The following is a 15,520-nucleotide window of genomic DNA, read 5'->3' as shown; positions in this document are numbered from 1 at the left end:
TGTCCCAAGTTGAAGCTGCTTCTAGACTACGAGCTATTGATCAAGCTAATTTAGAAAAAGTGCTTGCAGTTGTAGGTAATAGCATTAACACACTTTCTTCTCGAATTTACACATTAGATAATATTGTTTCTTCTGTTGTCGATATTGTGCAAGAAGATGTCGCTGTTCTGTACCATGGTCAAAATCAATTGCGTTCTATTATGCAGTTTGATTGGACTTTACAAACATTGAAGGCAGGGACGGTGCCTTGGGATTACATGAACACTACTTCCTTATTTCTGCCTTTTAATTTGACTGTTAAACAACAATTTATGTCAATGAAAGATGACACGTTTTCTCTGTTACATATTGAAAAGTTCGAACCTTTTCTGTTTTCTGTGGCTGAATCGAATTCTTCTGTTTGGCTTATCCATGGGTTGATAACTCTACCTTTCCCTCTGTTTAAGTTTGAGGCTTGCATGAAACATTAAGCCATAGGCAGATGTGAGACATTAGGTAGCGCTTTTATCCATGAAGTTTGGAATCTCCTCTTTACATATAGGTGTTTGAGGGAAGCGAAGGAGGTTTATTTAAAAGGTGAAGATTGCACTTCCAACCCTGATCTCACATTGGTCTGTCTGAATCTGGAATTGCACAGTTCCTGTAACGTTACAGCCCTGAATTTGGTGTGTGTTTTAAAAGGCACACACACCCCAGCTATTACACCTACTTTCACATTGTTAGCAAACAGTAGTTATTTGTTATTAAATAATGAAGATTGCTGTAGTATGCTTGCGGTAATTCCATACATAGTAACTGTTTCCCAACGTGTTGTCTGCTGTAAGAATGTTATGTGTCCCCCTCCGCATGGGAGGCTCGTTGTATCCATCTGGCCTTCTATTCCAACCTTGAAAGCAAAGTTCAACAAGATGAGTTGAATAAGGGCTCTTTGTCCCAGAAAGTAGTTGCCGATACATCTGCACGGAAAACATTTGTCCTTCACGTTGCTAACACTCGTACTGAGGTACATACCTTATTAAATACGGATCTGCCCCTGCATTTCGGTGCTTTGATTCAGACAATATTCAAGGCCTCTTCCACCACGAGCTTGGCACACTTTTTTAAAGTAGTAAGTTCTGGCCCTGTGACCTCATTCCAAACTATGGGGCCCATTAGGATGGCGGGCGGACTTAGTCCGCCCGCCATCCTATCGTAAGTGGGGACCGCCCGCCATTAGGGCGGGGGTCCCGTGACTGGTATTAGGATGTGCCCGCCACAGTGGCGGGCACATCCTGCATTGTTAGCATTGTGGCGGGCGGAGCACTCAGCACCACCCGCCACAATGCTAACAATGGAATGCAGCATTTGCATATACAAAGCGGCAGGCACCGCGCGGTGCCAGCCGCCTTGTATATGCAAATACAGGGGGGTACCACAGGTACCCCCCCTGTGCACCCGCCACATCACCTTCACTTGGGGGCCTGCAGGGGGCCCCCAGAGTGAAGACCGCATGCCTTTCCGTGGCGGCATCGCCGCCGCGGAAAGGCATTCCAAAATGCCCATCATAATATGGCTGGCGGTGTCTATTAGACACCGCAGGGGGCCCCCAGAGTGAAGACCGCATGCCTTTCCGTTGCGGCATCGCCGCCGCGGAAAGGCATTCCAAAATGCCCATCATAATATGGCTGGCGGTGTCTATTAGACACCGCCACCATGTTGAATCTTTTCGGCCCCGGCCGCAAGGCGACCAGGGCGGAAAAGCGGCGGACGGTCTTTCCGTCCGCCTAGGTCCCCCCGCCATACTAATATGGTGGGGGGGGAAATGTGTGTGGATGTCGGGCGGATTGCCCCCGCCAGGCTGTTGGTGACTACCGCCAGCCTGGCGGGGGCAATCCGCCCGACATCCTAATGGGCCCCTGAATTTGGTGTGATACTGGCATTTTTTCATTCTATTTTTTCCAGCCTGTTTGGCGATTTCCCGTTAATTCTCGCTTTGGGAGCCGGTGTACTGCTGTTGATTTTCTTGCTGAAAAATGGTTGCACATTCTGTGCCCCTCAACAACCTGACCCGGTTGCTTCAGCTTCATAACCGGATGCTTGAATACTTGAGTGTGGCGTATGGTTTATCCTTCAGGTTCTTGTACTTTACATGCGGGCAGCCTGTTTTCCACTGCCTGGATTACAGTTTTGAATGAGCTCTGGATTTGTGTCTCCGCAACACAGTGTCTCCTAACCCGGATTATGATCTACTAATAAGTCCCTAAATTGCTCATGAACTAGATTGTTCTGGCATCGGGATTATGGCCTGCGCAGCGGCTCATGAAGTCCTAGGCAGTTGGAGTAACGGTCTGCGGCCCATGACTTCTTGGCACGCAGTTATATCGAAGAACACCAGAGTTGTCCTCTGATGGTGCTAGAGGCTCCGGCTGTTGAAGAACATGTATATTCTTTTCCTTTGCTAAACTGGATGGCTGAAATGTTCACTGATGGAAACAACGACTTCCTATTGGAGGCAGTTGCAACGTACTGTGCCTATACGATGTTGGACTGAAGTGTCACTTTTTCTGCTTCATAGACACGTACTGGACTCGTGAATTTTTTTTACTCATTTTTGTAATCACTTCATTTTCATTAGAAGTTTTTGATACCATGGCCACACATGTATGTTTTGATGCGTTTAATAATTAGTAATTCAGATTTTTACTCCCAATTTTCATATTAGGCAAATTTTCTGAACCTGGTTTTGTCTCATTCGAACTTGAACTCTGCGTTCTCTAAATATTGCCCCCTTTATTGTACGTTCTCCGATCAAGAGAGGGTGTAGTGTGGGCTAGGCCTGGTTTGCACACATTGCTATGTTAGCATGGCTTATTAGAAGTTAAACGCCATTTTAACCCTTTGCTGCTTTTTGCACACAACACTGCATGTAGCTGTTTTTATAAGTTAGGCTGCACGAATGTCTTCACATTAAAAAGGTTTGTTTTTGACATCCCAAGACTTACATCGTGACCCTAGTATGCACAGTGAGTGCCGAAGCCTTCAAGGTTATCAAGACAAGGTAGCTGTTGTTCGAACTGATCGGCTCACGTTTTTAGACACAACACACGGCAGCTGCGAGCCAACTGAAATTCAGGCACCTTTATTATTGCACTGCAGCCATGATTTCACACACTTGGAAGATTTTCCATTTCCAGTGATGCAGAGAGCTTTTGCTGATCCTGATGTGATTCACTCTTGCTGAGCGGAGAGGTAATGGGATCCCCCAGACAAGCCTAAGAGACCTTCTATATTTTATAACACATAGTTCCTAGATAGGGAAGGGTGATATAACTAGGCGCTATAAGACCTGTTTTTTACCATCATTGTAATATTATTTCTCCTTTTGTGTTTTTTGGAATTGTAACAATGCTGATAATATATTTCTAATCATATGTCTGCTTATATTGGCAAAGATACTGCATATGAGAACAAATACATATTTTAACCTTTCCTGTGTCTCTTTTTTACTCCTGTTGTGGACTGGTATGAGAGTATAACAAAAGAGTGTTCTCACTTCCCACCATTCCTGAGTATATCCTAAGTTGCATGTTCTGGGTTGTCTAATCATTGGTTACTTTGCTATAGGATGAAGAGCTAATGTGACACTGATGCTAGCTGGTTGGGATTTTCTAGGTACTGAGGTGCGTTTATTGGCCCACCACAATTCACTGAGGTCCTGGGTCTCTGTGCACAGTTCAGTGTAGGAGCAGAATCCTTGCAACACCAGCGAAGAAAGAACCCACTGCAGGTGAACTTCAGCAGCAGGCTAACAGTGCCAGTGAAGACAGAACCCACTGCAGGTGGAATTCAGCAGCTCGCTCGCAGTGCCAGAGAAGATGGAACCCACTTCTGGTGGACTTCAGCAGCTGGCCCACAGTGCCAACGAAGACAGAAACCACTGCAGGTGGACTCCAACAGCTGGCTCACAGTGGCAGTGAAGATAGAACCCACTGCAGATGGACTTCAGCAGCTGGCTCACAGTGGCAGTGAAGAGAGAGCCCACTGCAGGTGGACTTCAGCATCTGGCTCACGGTGCCAGTGAAGACAGAACCCACTGCAGGTAGACTTCAGCAGCTGGCTCGCAGTGCCAGTGAAAACGTAACCCACTGCGGGTGGACTTCAGCAGCTGGCTTGCAGTGCCAGTGAAAACGTAACCCACTGCGGGTGGACTTCAGCAGCTGGCTCGCAGTGCTAGAGAAGATTGAACCCACTGCTGGTGGACTTCAGCAGCCGGCTCACAGTGGCAGTGAAGACAGAATCCACTGCAGGTGGACTTCAGCAGCTGGCCCACAGTGCCACCAAAGATGGAACCCACTGCAGGTGGACTCCAACAGCTGGCTCACAGTGGCAGTGAAGACAGAATCCACTGCAGGTGGACTTCAGCAGCTGGCCCACAGTGCCAACAAAGATGGAACTCACTGCAGGTGGACTTCATCAGCATGGATGCAGTGCCAGTGAAGAAAGAACCCACTGCATGGGGACTTCGGCAGCTTGCTCACGGTGCCAGTGAATATTCACAAACACAGCAGGTGCATTAAGACTAATCATATGCTGAGAACAGGTGCAGCACATGAATTTTGTTCAAATGCCCTTTTGTCAGATGCTGCACAACACATTGCACAAACCATCACAAAGTACTGTTAATATCTCTGATTCCTTGGGGATCTCAAACATTCCACAATTGTCAAAGGCAGTGTGTACTTTTGACAGTCTTTCAGCCAACCAGGGACTGTTTCTAGGCTTCAACTGTTCACTGCCAGAGCTGGCCACAGACCCAGGGGTGGTCACATCTCTTTTGACTGGTTGATAGAACCAATTATACCCCGGCCACAGTCTTTGTTAAAGTGTTCTCATCACAGTCTCATCACTCCAAACTCCTCGGATCCAGTGAGGTGAGCACAAAGATATCCGTCTTCACTGATTTAGTCAAACTGGACACACAGCACCCTGTCTACAATTACCTCTGTAGGAGTGGGTGCGGTGAATTAGCAACAAAGGTGTTTATAGATGTGATGTGAGACACAGCTACCTAAAAAGATGAATATTGTCAAATGGAAATGAAACATCTAAGTACTCTGGTGGCCCACAGCTGGTTTTCCCACAAGCCATCATGTACACCACATGTTTTACACACACCTGCCACACTCAAGAGGAAGTCATGGGTTCCAGTGATGACAGACTACACAGGTATAAAAGGGTGGGGCAAGTCAGCACCATCACCAGTAGACTTGTGAGCTTTCTAGTGGAAGAACATATTTCACAAAAACCCTCCATAGTATCAGCCATGAGTCTCCAGTGCAAGAATCATCCCACGTCCATCAGACATGTTCATCAGAGACATCAGAGAAGTGGTGTGGCCCAGTCCACCTGTGCAATGAACTTTCCACCATACATGCAGCATTACATGACAAAAAGATTGTCTACTGCCTCTGACAGGGAGAAGGAGCCTTACATACACTGTGGCACTTTCCGGTGTTTTACACTGAATATTCAGTCACACTCTTCCCCTGACAACTGTGGTCCACTCCAAGAACACCAGGGGGTTTTACAACAGTTTTAAAATACCATCTTCTGAAGAGAAAAAGAAAAGAGTTTGGTTCTCACGCAGTAGGATCCTTACCTGCTGCCCTGGAGTTCACAAAACAACTTTATCGCGTGACTACAATCCACTGCATCAGGGTCATTCTTCAGCCATTTCTGCACCTCCTCCATGGACTTGTCATTCAAGCAGGCGAAGGTGATCTCAGTGAAATACTCACAGGCTGGGATGGTGAAATGGATGAGGGGGCTGATCGAAACTTGAATCATAGAGCCCCCTTCCACCGCACCTGCTCAGAGAAACATTCACACTTTAGTGTACTACAGGGATATCAGAGGATGCTTCAACTTCTGTATAGCTCATAAAGACATTTACAGGTGCATCACAACATAGAGACAGTGTTGGAACTGGGGTCACCAGTCCCCTAGGGTAGCATGGCACGAGCGGGTAGGCCTCCGAAAGCTTATGTGTAAAGCGACCATACAGCACACGCAACCAATGAGTCAGAAACATGAGCATGCAATTAGGGACGCCACTCCAGTGAGCTTATGTAAAAACTCAAGTTAACTTTATTAAGATAGAGCAGGATCAGGGTATTAGGAATTCATCATAAAATTAGCTTCATAGCTCTCCTTTCAGATACTTGTGTGTCAACACTTGGCATTAAACTTCAGCTGAATGAATATTAGATATTCCATAAATATTAAATATTGGATAACTACATTTTTAGTAAAACACAGGCCTGACCTATGTCTTGCTCCTGGTCAGCACCTGCATCAAATACATTAAGGAGTTATAACAGAAAGCATTTCAATAAATAACAGTAGGTTTCCACTTTCCTCAAATATGAAACATCACATTAGCTGTGCATAACTCTTCTCCCATATTAGGAGTAAAACATCTCATAAATAAATAAATGATGTATCATAACTGACTATTGGTCAAAGGTATCATTCTCCTTACGCAGGGGAAAGACTTCCTGAAGAAGTCAATCTAAAACATTTCATTTAACCAGCATTACCCATTTCATCAGGTAAGAATAAACCTTTCTTTTAACTAGGGTAAACTATCACAACACCTGAGGCTGGAATAGCAGTGCGTTATCCCTATTAATCAGGAATAAACCTCTCCTCAAATGGGAGTAACCCTCTCCTTATATACCTAGAGGTCTTGGGGAACCATTGCATTAGGCAGGAGTATGCATGACATATGACCCAGGAACCATGTAATTATGTAGTTTAAACATTTCCTAAGGTAGCAAACAGCATTCAGATAACAGTGCCTTAGACAGTAATATACATGTCATGAGAGTAAAGGCAGAACATTTCATTAGTCATAAACTAACCAGACAGTTAATTACCAGTTTCACTTGGGAGGAATAACCATTCCATTATCTAGAGCATTACTCAAAGCATATTTGAATGAACCTTTCATTGGGCATTCACTAAGGCATTTATAAGTGGTTATTCACTAAAGCATCTTTAAATGGACCTTTCATTAGGCAAACTACCCATCTGCTGGTGCATGAATGAACAGTAAATTGCTCCTATTAATCAGGGTACATTCCCATAAGGCAAGGGAAAAACATTCATCAACAATGCAGCCCAATTAAATAATTATTTTACTGTAAGAGTAAACGTTTCCACAGCAGAGGACCCACAGTGACCTTCGTGGGCCCAGTCCCCATGCCTGAAGGCTTCTGTAATTAATCAGGGTCAACGGGACCCAGTCTCCAGTTTTTCTTTAAGAGCAGACCGATTCCGGGGCCTCCTTCCCTCCCAGGGCTTTACCTTGTGGACTTCGGGCCTATCAGGCCCCTTGCGGAGCTCCTCGTGCTTAGGGGACGAGTAGGCCCTCTGGCAGGCCTCTCGCTCGATTTCCGGCCTTCCAGGGGCCGGTGCTGGCAGGTGGGGGCACACAGGCTCCTTCTGAGCTGGCGCCGGCAGGTGGGACAAATCGGAGGGGGCTGGGCTCCACGGCCCCTCTTCGCGATGAGTGCTGGGCCCGGCCGGGCTTTCCCCGGGTCTCGGTCCGGGAACTGGGAGGCTCGGCGGACCAATCCGGAGGTAAGGACGGCGGGGGCGCGGCTAGAGACGCGGCGCCCCCGTCACGTGGTCGGCGTCTCAGACTTCAAGGCCTGGCCCGGCCTAACGACTTGCGCTGGATGCGGCGGCCCTCTCCTGACATCCGAGGGCCGCCGAGGGGAACACTGTACGGATGCGACCTCACTCGAGGGTCGGGCCGGTCCGGCAGGCCAGGCGCGGCCGGTGTAAGCTTCCCGCGACCCTCTCCTGCACACGGGGGCCGCCAAGGAGGGTCAAAATGCTGACACTTGACACCGGGCGTGTGGAGATTCTTCGGCGCCTCAGGTAGGCGCGTGGAGGGGGGTTTCACGGCGCTTGTGGACCAGCAGCGCTTCAAGCCACAGCGCTTCCGAAGGGGGCAATTACAACAGCGCTCCTCACAGCCTCAGCGTTCACACCAGTGGAAGTAATCCTGGGCACAGAAGCGCTTTCTAACACAGCGCCAGGCAACAGTCTCTCAACTTCCAAGCGCTTCAACTAGGCAACCACATAGGGCAGTCCAGCACTTGGGGCACTTCATAGCGCTTTACAGACGGGCAACTTCCACAGCCCTGCAGGCAATTCCCAGCGCTCCCACAGGACACAGCAATTCTTTACCAGTTAAGCGCTTGGAGGGCAATGTAGCGCTTAGGCAGTTTCTAGGTTGGCGCTTCATCAGTAGTTGCTTTAAAATAGAGGCAGCTCACAGGACATGCCACACAGCAGCGGTAGGTTAGCGCAGGGACCCCAGGTGGCGTCAGGGGGCACAGGGAGCGACACAGCGCCAATACCTGGGTAGTTCCTCAAAAGTCCTGTGGTGGCTTAGTTTCTTCTTGGCGTGATGTTTCTTGCGCCCTTAGTTTAGTTGCTTGGTTTCTTGTTCCTTGAAGGGGGGATAAATTGGTGGCTGGTGTTCCAAGTTCTTCTCAGCCAATCCCTTCAAGTGGTCCCTGGGGGTTCCCTTCCGCGGGGTTAGGTCAGTGGGGGGGGAACAGGATACCTCAACACTTGTAAAGCAGCACACTAGGCCCTGTCATTCCAGCATCATAAGACCCTGCCCTGACCCCCACTGCCTATCCTCCTGCGTAGGTACTTCCCCAGGTCTTCCCTCAGCTTCTCTCCTCAGGAAAGTTCCCTCCCTTTCCTTTTATAGTGCCAGTTGACAGTTGGCAGTGGCAGTTGGTGTCACCTCACCTCTCCCAGAAGGTTCCAGAGGCTTCCAGGAGGTTCCACCATTCTACCTGTGGACAGGCTGGCAGGCTAAGATGGATACATTGCCTGAGGGTTCCAGCCAGCCCCTGGCTACTAGAATGCGCCACCGTAGACCACGCTGCTGCAGCAGTGGTCAGTGGCGGCCATGTTAGGGGTAGGAAGTACCTGTACTTTAACACTAGTTTTACACTACACAGGCCCTTCTCCACTACACAAGGCCTACACACTGTTGTTTCAATAGGGGCATTCTAAATTAACAGGGGATAAAAAGCGAAACATTTCTGGGGAAAGGGCCAAGTCTCACAGACAGTCACACCAGGTTATAAATCCACAGTGAAAACCAGAGAGAGGTGACGTTATTACAAAAGTTAATAAACTGCCTAGGCCACCCCACCTGCTTCATAGTCTTGTCAAACACCCCATCTTTCCTGTCTGACAGATTCAAGTGCTTGGGCTCAGAGAGTCAATCCCTTCTGGCCACCCCTCCTCAGCAGATGCCCAGGTAGGAGGCAGAGTCATCTTTGTGGCCAGCGCCAAACCGCAGCACTCTCTTCCACTTCAGTAATACAAGGAGTCCCATCTACTGCATATTTGGAAGAAAGAAGACTTGGCTCTTTAGTTTGCATGTCTGCCTCACCACAAGTTCTATTCATGTCCCATAAAATATTTACTTTTTTGAAACAGACAGTAGGTTTGATGAGTGGTATATTGTCCTACTGAACTCTATGTTCTAAAGCCCTCCACCCCCAGGAGTATGAGGTGACGTCCCCGTACCCTTGGAGAGACAAGAGCCTAAAGGGAGTGACCTATGTTATGTTATTTTACTGTTTGTTTTATAGAGCGCTCACCTGCTCCAAGGAGCGTCCCGGCGCTAAAGATCATCACACTAAATACCAGCAACTAACACACTGCCAAAACGGCAAAGAGTACAACACAACAGAATTACAGGGCAAAAAGATACGTTTTAAGTCCCTTTCTAAAGACAGAAAGATTGGAGCATGTCCGCAATGCCAGGGGCAGCGTGTTCCAGAGACGGGGTGCGAGGTAACTAAAGGAACGACCTCCACAGCGAGCACGTTTCACTGTTGGGACGATGGCCTTGGCCTGGGCAGCGGACCTCAAAGGTCTAGATGGAAGATAGAAGTTGACCCTTCTCTGCAGATATGCAGCGCCGATATTGTGAAGCGCCTTAAAAGCTGTTGTTAAGGTCTTGAAGGAGATGCGCTTACGAATCGGCAGCCAGTGCAGAGAGACAAGGAGATTGCTGGCCCTGGCTCTTCTAGTTAGACCAAAGATTGCCCTGGCTGCTGAATTTTGAACTATCTGCAGACGAGTCAGCAGATATTCAGGAAGACCTAAGTAAAGGATGTTAGCGTAGTCTAAGCGAGAGCCTATCAGGGCTTGCACTGTGATCTTCTTGTGCTCCAAAGATAGGTATGGCAAAAACGTACGCAACATCCTTAAGATGGCAAAGCACTTCCCAGTCAGGCCAGCAACCTGGGCTTTACAGGAAAGAGTGTTATCAACCATCATACCCAAATTCTTTGCTGTAACCGAGACACTAGCAGGGGGGAACATGGCCGACGGCCACCATTGCTTCCATCTCAGGTCTGCCGGGCAACCAAAGAACAATATCTCGGATTTGTCGGAGTTGCATTTGAGGCCGCTTTTCCCGAACCAATCAAACACAAACTCCAGACACTTCCGGATAGCTGCTCCGTCAAAGTCACAGCCCCTGTCACAAGTGAACAGGAGCTGTGTATCATCCGCATAGGATATGATCTGGGCCCCTAGCTCCTCCACCCGTGCCGCCAGAGGTGTAAGGAAGATGTTAAAAAGGGAGGGACTGAGAATGGAGCCCTGCGGGACCCCCACCTCAAGCAGAGGCATCAGGGCAGAGAAAGGGGGGGCCCAGATCGTTTGTCTCCGGTCGGCCAAAAAAGACTGAAACCAAGCGAACACCGTTCCCCGCAGGCCATTCTCCCAGAGTCTTGTTAGGAGAAGGTCGTGGGGAACGGTGTCGAAGGCCGCCGACAGATCTAGCATGATAAGCAGGGCATTTCCACCCCTGTCGAGAGTCTCCTTCACAGCCTCGGTTACCTCAAGTAGGGCGGTTTCAGTGCTCAGGTTAGATCTAAACCCGGACTGAGACTAACGTAATAAGGAGTTTTCTTCTAGGAAGTTGGTGAGGGTGGTATGAACATGTTTTTCCATAATTTTGGCCAGGGCAGGAAGCAACGAGATTGGCCTGTAGTTAGAGTGCAGTTTAGCGTCTGCATTCAGTTTTTTAATAAGGGCCAGAACTAGGGCCTGTTTCCAAGATAAAGGGACCTTGCCCGAGTTCAAAGATGCATTGATGATAGGGTTGATGATCGGGTTTAGGGCAGGTGCCAGGGTCGCAAGACACTTGGCAGGACAGGGGTCCAGGGGAGAGCCAGATTTCAGGCTGGACAGAAGGTCAAGCGAGGCCTGAGGCTCTATGGAGGGGAAACAGTGCAAGGTAGGACCCGAAGAGTTCATATGCAACGCCAGTGGATGTAACCAGGGGTGAGGAGAGCCGTCAATTGCAGAGCCCGACATTGCGAGGTTATGGGTGCCTTGCAAGGCAGACTGGATGGTACGTATTTTATCCGTAAAAAATACTGCAAGCTCCTTAATCCATAGTTCCGAGAAAGCGGACTTAGGAGTACAGCAGGAGGGAGAGGTGAATTCTTTAACAATCTTAAAGATCTCTTTGCATGAGCTATCTGCTTCCTCAATCCTTTTAGCTAAAAAGGATTTTTTCTCTGCAGTGATCTCCCTATGATATTCTTTCACTGCTTCTCTATAAGACTGTTTAGCAGATGTGTCATACTGCCTCCTCCAAATTCTCTCTAGCCTCTTGCAGTGCCTTCTCTTAGCAGCCAGGGCAGCAGAAAACCACGGGGCTGATGCTCTTGCCAGTTCTGATCTAACCTGGCGAGGTGGTGCCAAGGATTCCAAACGAGTAGTGAACCAGTTCTGGAAGCACACAACATCGTCCTCCAGTCTCCCCGTGAGAACACAGGGATAGGTTTCTAAAGCCTGGGCGAGCATGGCCGAGGTGACTTTGTGAAAGGCTCTAGAACTACGAGCTGTTTGCCGCTGCAAAGTACGAGTGGCTACTGGCTGCAGTACTATCGTAAAAGCCGCTAGGAAATGGTCTGACCATAGGACTGGGGCAAGGGAAGAGAGGGCCACTGGAACGGTCGAGAAAATCTGATCTAAAATATGCCCTTTCTCGTGTGTAGGAGACTTCAGGTACACATGAAGTCCCACCGAGGAAGTCATATCCAAAAATGTTTGCACTTCAGGATCCTCACCCTTATCCATGTGGATGTTAAAGTCCCCGAGGATTAGACAGTGTTTTGTCCTAAGACTAAGTGTGGAAATAATCGATAGCAAATCCTCGATAAAGGAGCCGAGAGGGCCAGGTGGTCTGTAGAGCAAGAGCCCCAAACAGGATTGATGGGGGGAGAGGGCCAGGGAGAAGGCAAGAAGCTAGCTATTGAAGTGGCCTGCACCAGTGTAATGGTCGTGGGACACCGGTGGTAAATGTCAGTATTCACACTGGACACTTCCCTGTAACGACTTACTGCCCCAGGACTCACACAGGAAACTGCCCTGTACCCATTGCCGGACCTAGGATCCCACAGGAAACTACCCATTAACCACTTAGCCCTAGGAGCCCACAGAAAACTGCCCTATAACAACTGAATGTACCGGGTCCACACAGAAAATTACCAGTAACCACTGACTACCTCAGGACTCACACAGGATACTGCCCTGTACCAATTGACAGCCTTAGGATCCCACAGGAAACTACACAGTAACCACTGACGGCCCTAGGACCCCACAGAAAACTGCTTTTTAAATACAGACTGCCCTACACAGGATACTGCCCTGTAACCTGACCTATGACCCACACGTAAAACAGCCCTGTAACCACTGACTGCCCCAGGCTGCACACAGGCTACTGCCCTGTAACCACTGACTGCCCCAGGACCTATAGGGAATACTGCCCTACAACCACTGACTGCCCCAGGTCCATCAAAGGAAACTGATCTATAACCACTGACTGCCCCAATACCATGCAGGATACTGCCCTGTAACTACTGACTGCACCAGGACGCATACAGGATACTGCCCAGTAACTAGTGACTGCCCTATGACCCACACATAAAACAGCCCTGTAACCACTGACTGCTGCAGGCTGCACACAAGGTACTGCCCTGTAACCACTGACCGCCCCAGGACCTACAGGGAATACTGCCCTATAACCAGTGACTGCCCTAGGAAAAACACAGGATACTGCACTGTGCACACTGACTGCCTTGGAGCCCACGCAGGAAACTGCCCAGTAACCACTGACTGCCCCAGGACACACACAGGATACTGCCCTGTAACTAATGACTGCCCCAGGACTCACACAGGATACTGCCCTGTACCCATTGACAGCACTAGGATCCCATAGAAAACTACCCAGTAACCACTGACTGTCCTAGGAGCCCACATAAAACTGCCCTGTAACCACTGACTGTCCTAGGATCCCACATAAAACTGCCCTGTAACCACTGACTGTACCAGGACCACACAGAAAGCTACCAGTAACCACTGACTGCTACAGGACCAACACAGGAAACAGCCCTGTAACCACTGACTGCCCCAGGACTCACATGGGATACTACCCTGTAACTAGTGACTGCCCTATGACCCACACGTAAAACAGCCCTGTAACCACTGACTGGACCAGTACCTATAGGGAATACTGCCCTACAACCACTGACTGCCCCAGGTCCATCAAAGGAAACTGATCTATAACCACTGACTGCCCCAATACCATGCAGGATACTGCCCTGTAACTACTGACTGCACCAGGACGCATATAGGATACTGCCCAGTAACCAGTGACTGCCCTATGACCCACACATAAAACAGCCCTGTAACCACTGACTGCCGCAGGCTGCACACAAGCTACTGCCCTGCAACCCCTGACCGCCCCAGGACCTACAGGGAATACTGCCCTACAACCAGTGACTTCCCTAGGACACACACAGGAGACTGCACTGTGCACACTGACTGCCTTGGAGCCCAAACAGGAAACTGCCTAGTAACCACTGACTGCCCCAGGACCCACACAGGATACTGCCCAGTACCCAGTGACTGCCCTAAGACCCCACAGGAAACAGCCCTGTAACCACTGACTGCCCCAGGACTCACATGGGATACTACCCTGTAACCACTGACTGCCCCAGGACCATACAGGATACTGTTGAATAACCACTAATTGTACTAGGACCCCCACAGGATCCTGCCCTGTAATCATTGACCTCCACAGGATCCAGACCCAGGAAACTGCCCTGTAATCACCGACTGCCCCAGGACTCCGACACAGTAAACTGCCCTGTAAGCACTGACTGCCCAGGGACCTTACAGGATACTGTTATGTAACTACTGTCAGCCCAGGACTCAGGCACAGGACTCACAGAAAAGGCGTCAACGTTTGTATGACATGTCCCTCTTTGTAAATCTTAAATCCTTGAAATAGTGAATAAATAAATAGGGTCCGGTGGCAGACTTATGTCCAAATATTACAAATCTAGAGCCTCCCCAGAGGCAGCAGTTCTTTCTGCAGGTCTGTAATTGATAACATCTTGTAAACATGTCTCTCTTTATGTCAAGGGAATACTGTCCATGCACAAAGGGTCTGTGTTACGAAGGATTGTTTTCTGTCTTATGCCTCTAGAGTAGCATGGAGTACTCCAAATTGAAAAAAGAGTCAAACTGGTGCAAACACATGTAATATATGTCATTGCAAACTACTGTCTCCTGGGTTGTCTATGTGGATGTAGTTCTGAACTTAATTTAGACATGAATAATCCAAGGAGGGTGCACAAGAGCTGATCGGTAAATCCCATGTGAAAGATGTAATGGTATTAAGGATTTGAAACAATGGTCACATTCAGCACACGTTACCCCTGCATGATTCAGAGCTAAGCCCTACAGTCAGTGTGACAAACTGCATCACTCTGTGTGCAAAGCGAAGTGTCCAGGAGAGGCGAGAGTAAAGAAAATCACCTGTTTGCATAATGAAAAATCTAATCCAAACTTAAAGGCAAAGGGCCTTATGTACTAAAGCAATTTTGTGGTTGGAAACGGCGCAATTCGCAGAATCTGGCCATTTTTTACAGCAAAAATGCTTTTTCCAATGTACATATCACAATTTGTGAATTGGTAAAATGTTGCCGAATCACAATTTGTGTTTAGCAATACTGTATTTGGAAGGGGCGTGTTTAGGGCATCCCTTCCAACCAGTGCTATGTATGAATTAAGGTGGCAAAACTTTAATTTCTTACTGACACCTCAAAGTCAGTGTTAACCAATCAAAGACAGGATGGTCTGCTGACCCCAGCAGGCCACAATCCGAGTGATGGCTGAAGGTCCCAATGGGTTGCAAACTGTGACCTACCTTCTTATTATTCATGTTGTAGGTCAATTTGTGACCCACTATCAATCAATCAGGGGTTTATAATCAATCAGGGGTTTATAAAGAGCGCTACTCACCCGAGAGGGTCTCAAGGTGCTAGGGGTGCAGCTCCGGGTAAGCAGAAAAGCCCGGTATTGAGGCTCCTCCTGATGGTGTGCATGGTAGGGGAGCGTCTGATGTTGA

General features: G+C 48.5%; 1 protein-coding gene across 1 annotated transcript in view; it reads right to left on the bottom strand.

The window, feature by feature from the left end:
- Window positions 1-15,520, bottom strand: part of LOC147666139 (nicotinamide N-methyltransferase-like) — a 134,136-nt gene that overhangs the window by 101,489 nt on the left and 17,127 nt on the right. The window contains exon 3 of the mRNA XM_086949273.1: window positions 5,639-5,846. Coding sequence (XP_086805399.1) covers window positions 5,639-5,846 — 208 coding nt within the window. The remainder of the gene's footprint in view (window positions 1-5,638; window positions 5,847-15,520) is intronic.

Source organism: Lissotriton vulgaris, unplaced genomic scaffold (genome assembly GCF_964263255.1).
Source record: "Lissotriton vulgaris unplaced genomic scaffold, aLisVul1.2 SCAFFOLD_2065, whole genome shotgun sequence".
NCBI classification, from domain to species: Eukaryota; Metazoa; Chordata; class Amphibia; order Caudata; family Salamandridae; genus Lissotriton; species Lissotriton vulgaris.
Note: the sequence above shows the minus strand (reverse complement) of the source record. Positions and strands in the feature narration are given on the sequence as shown.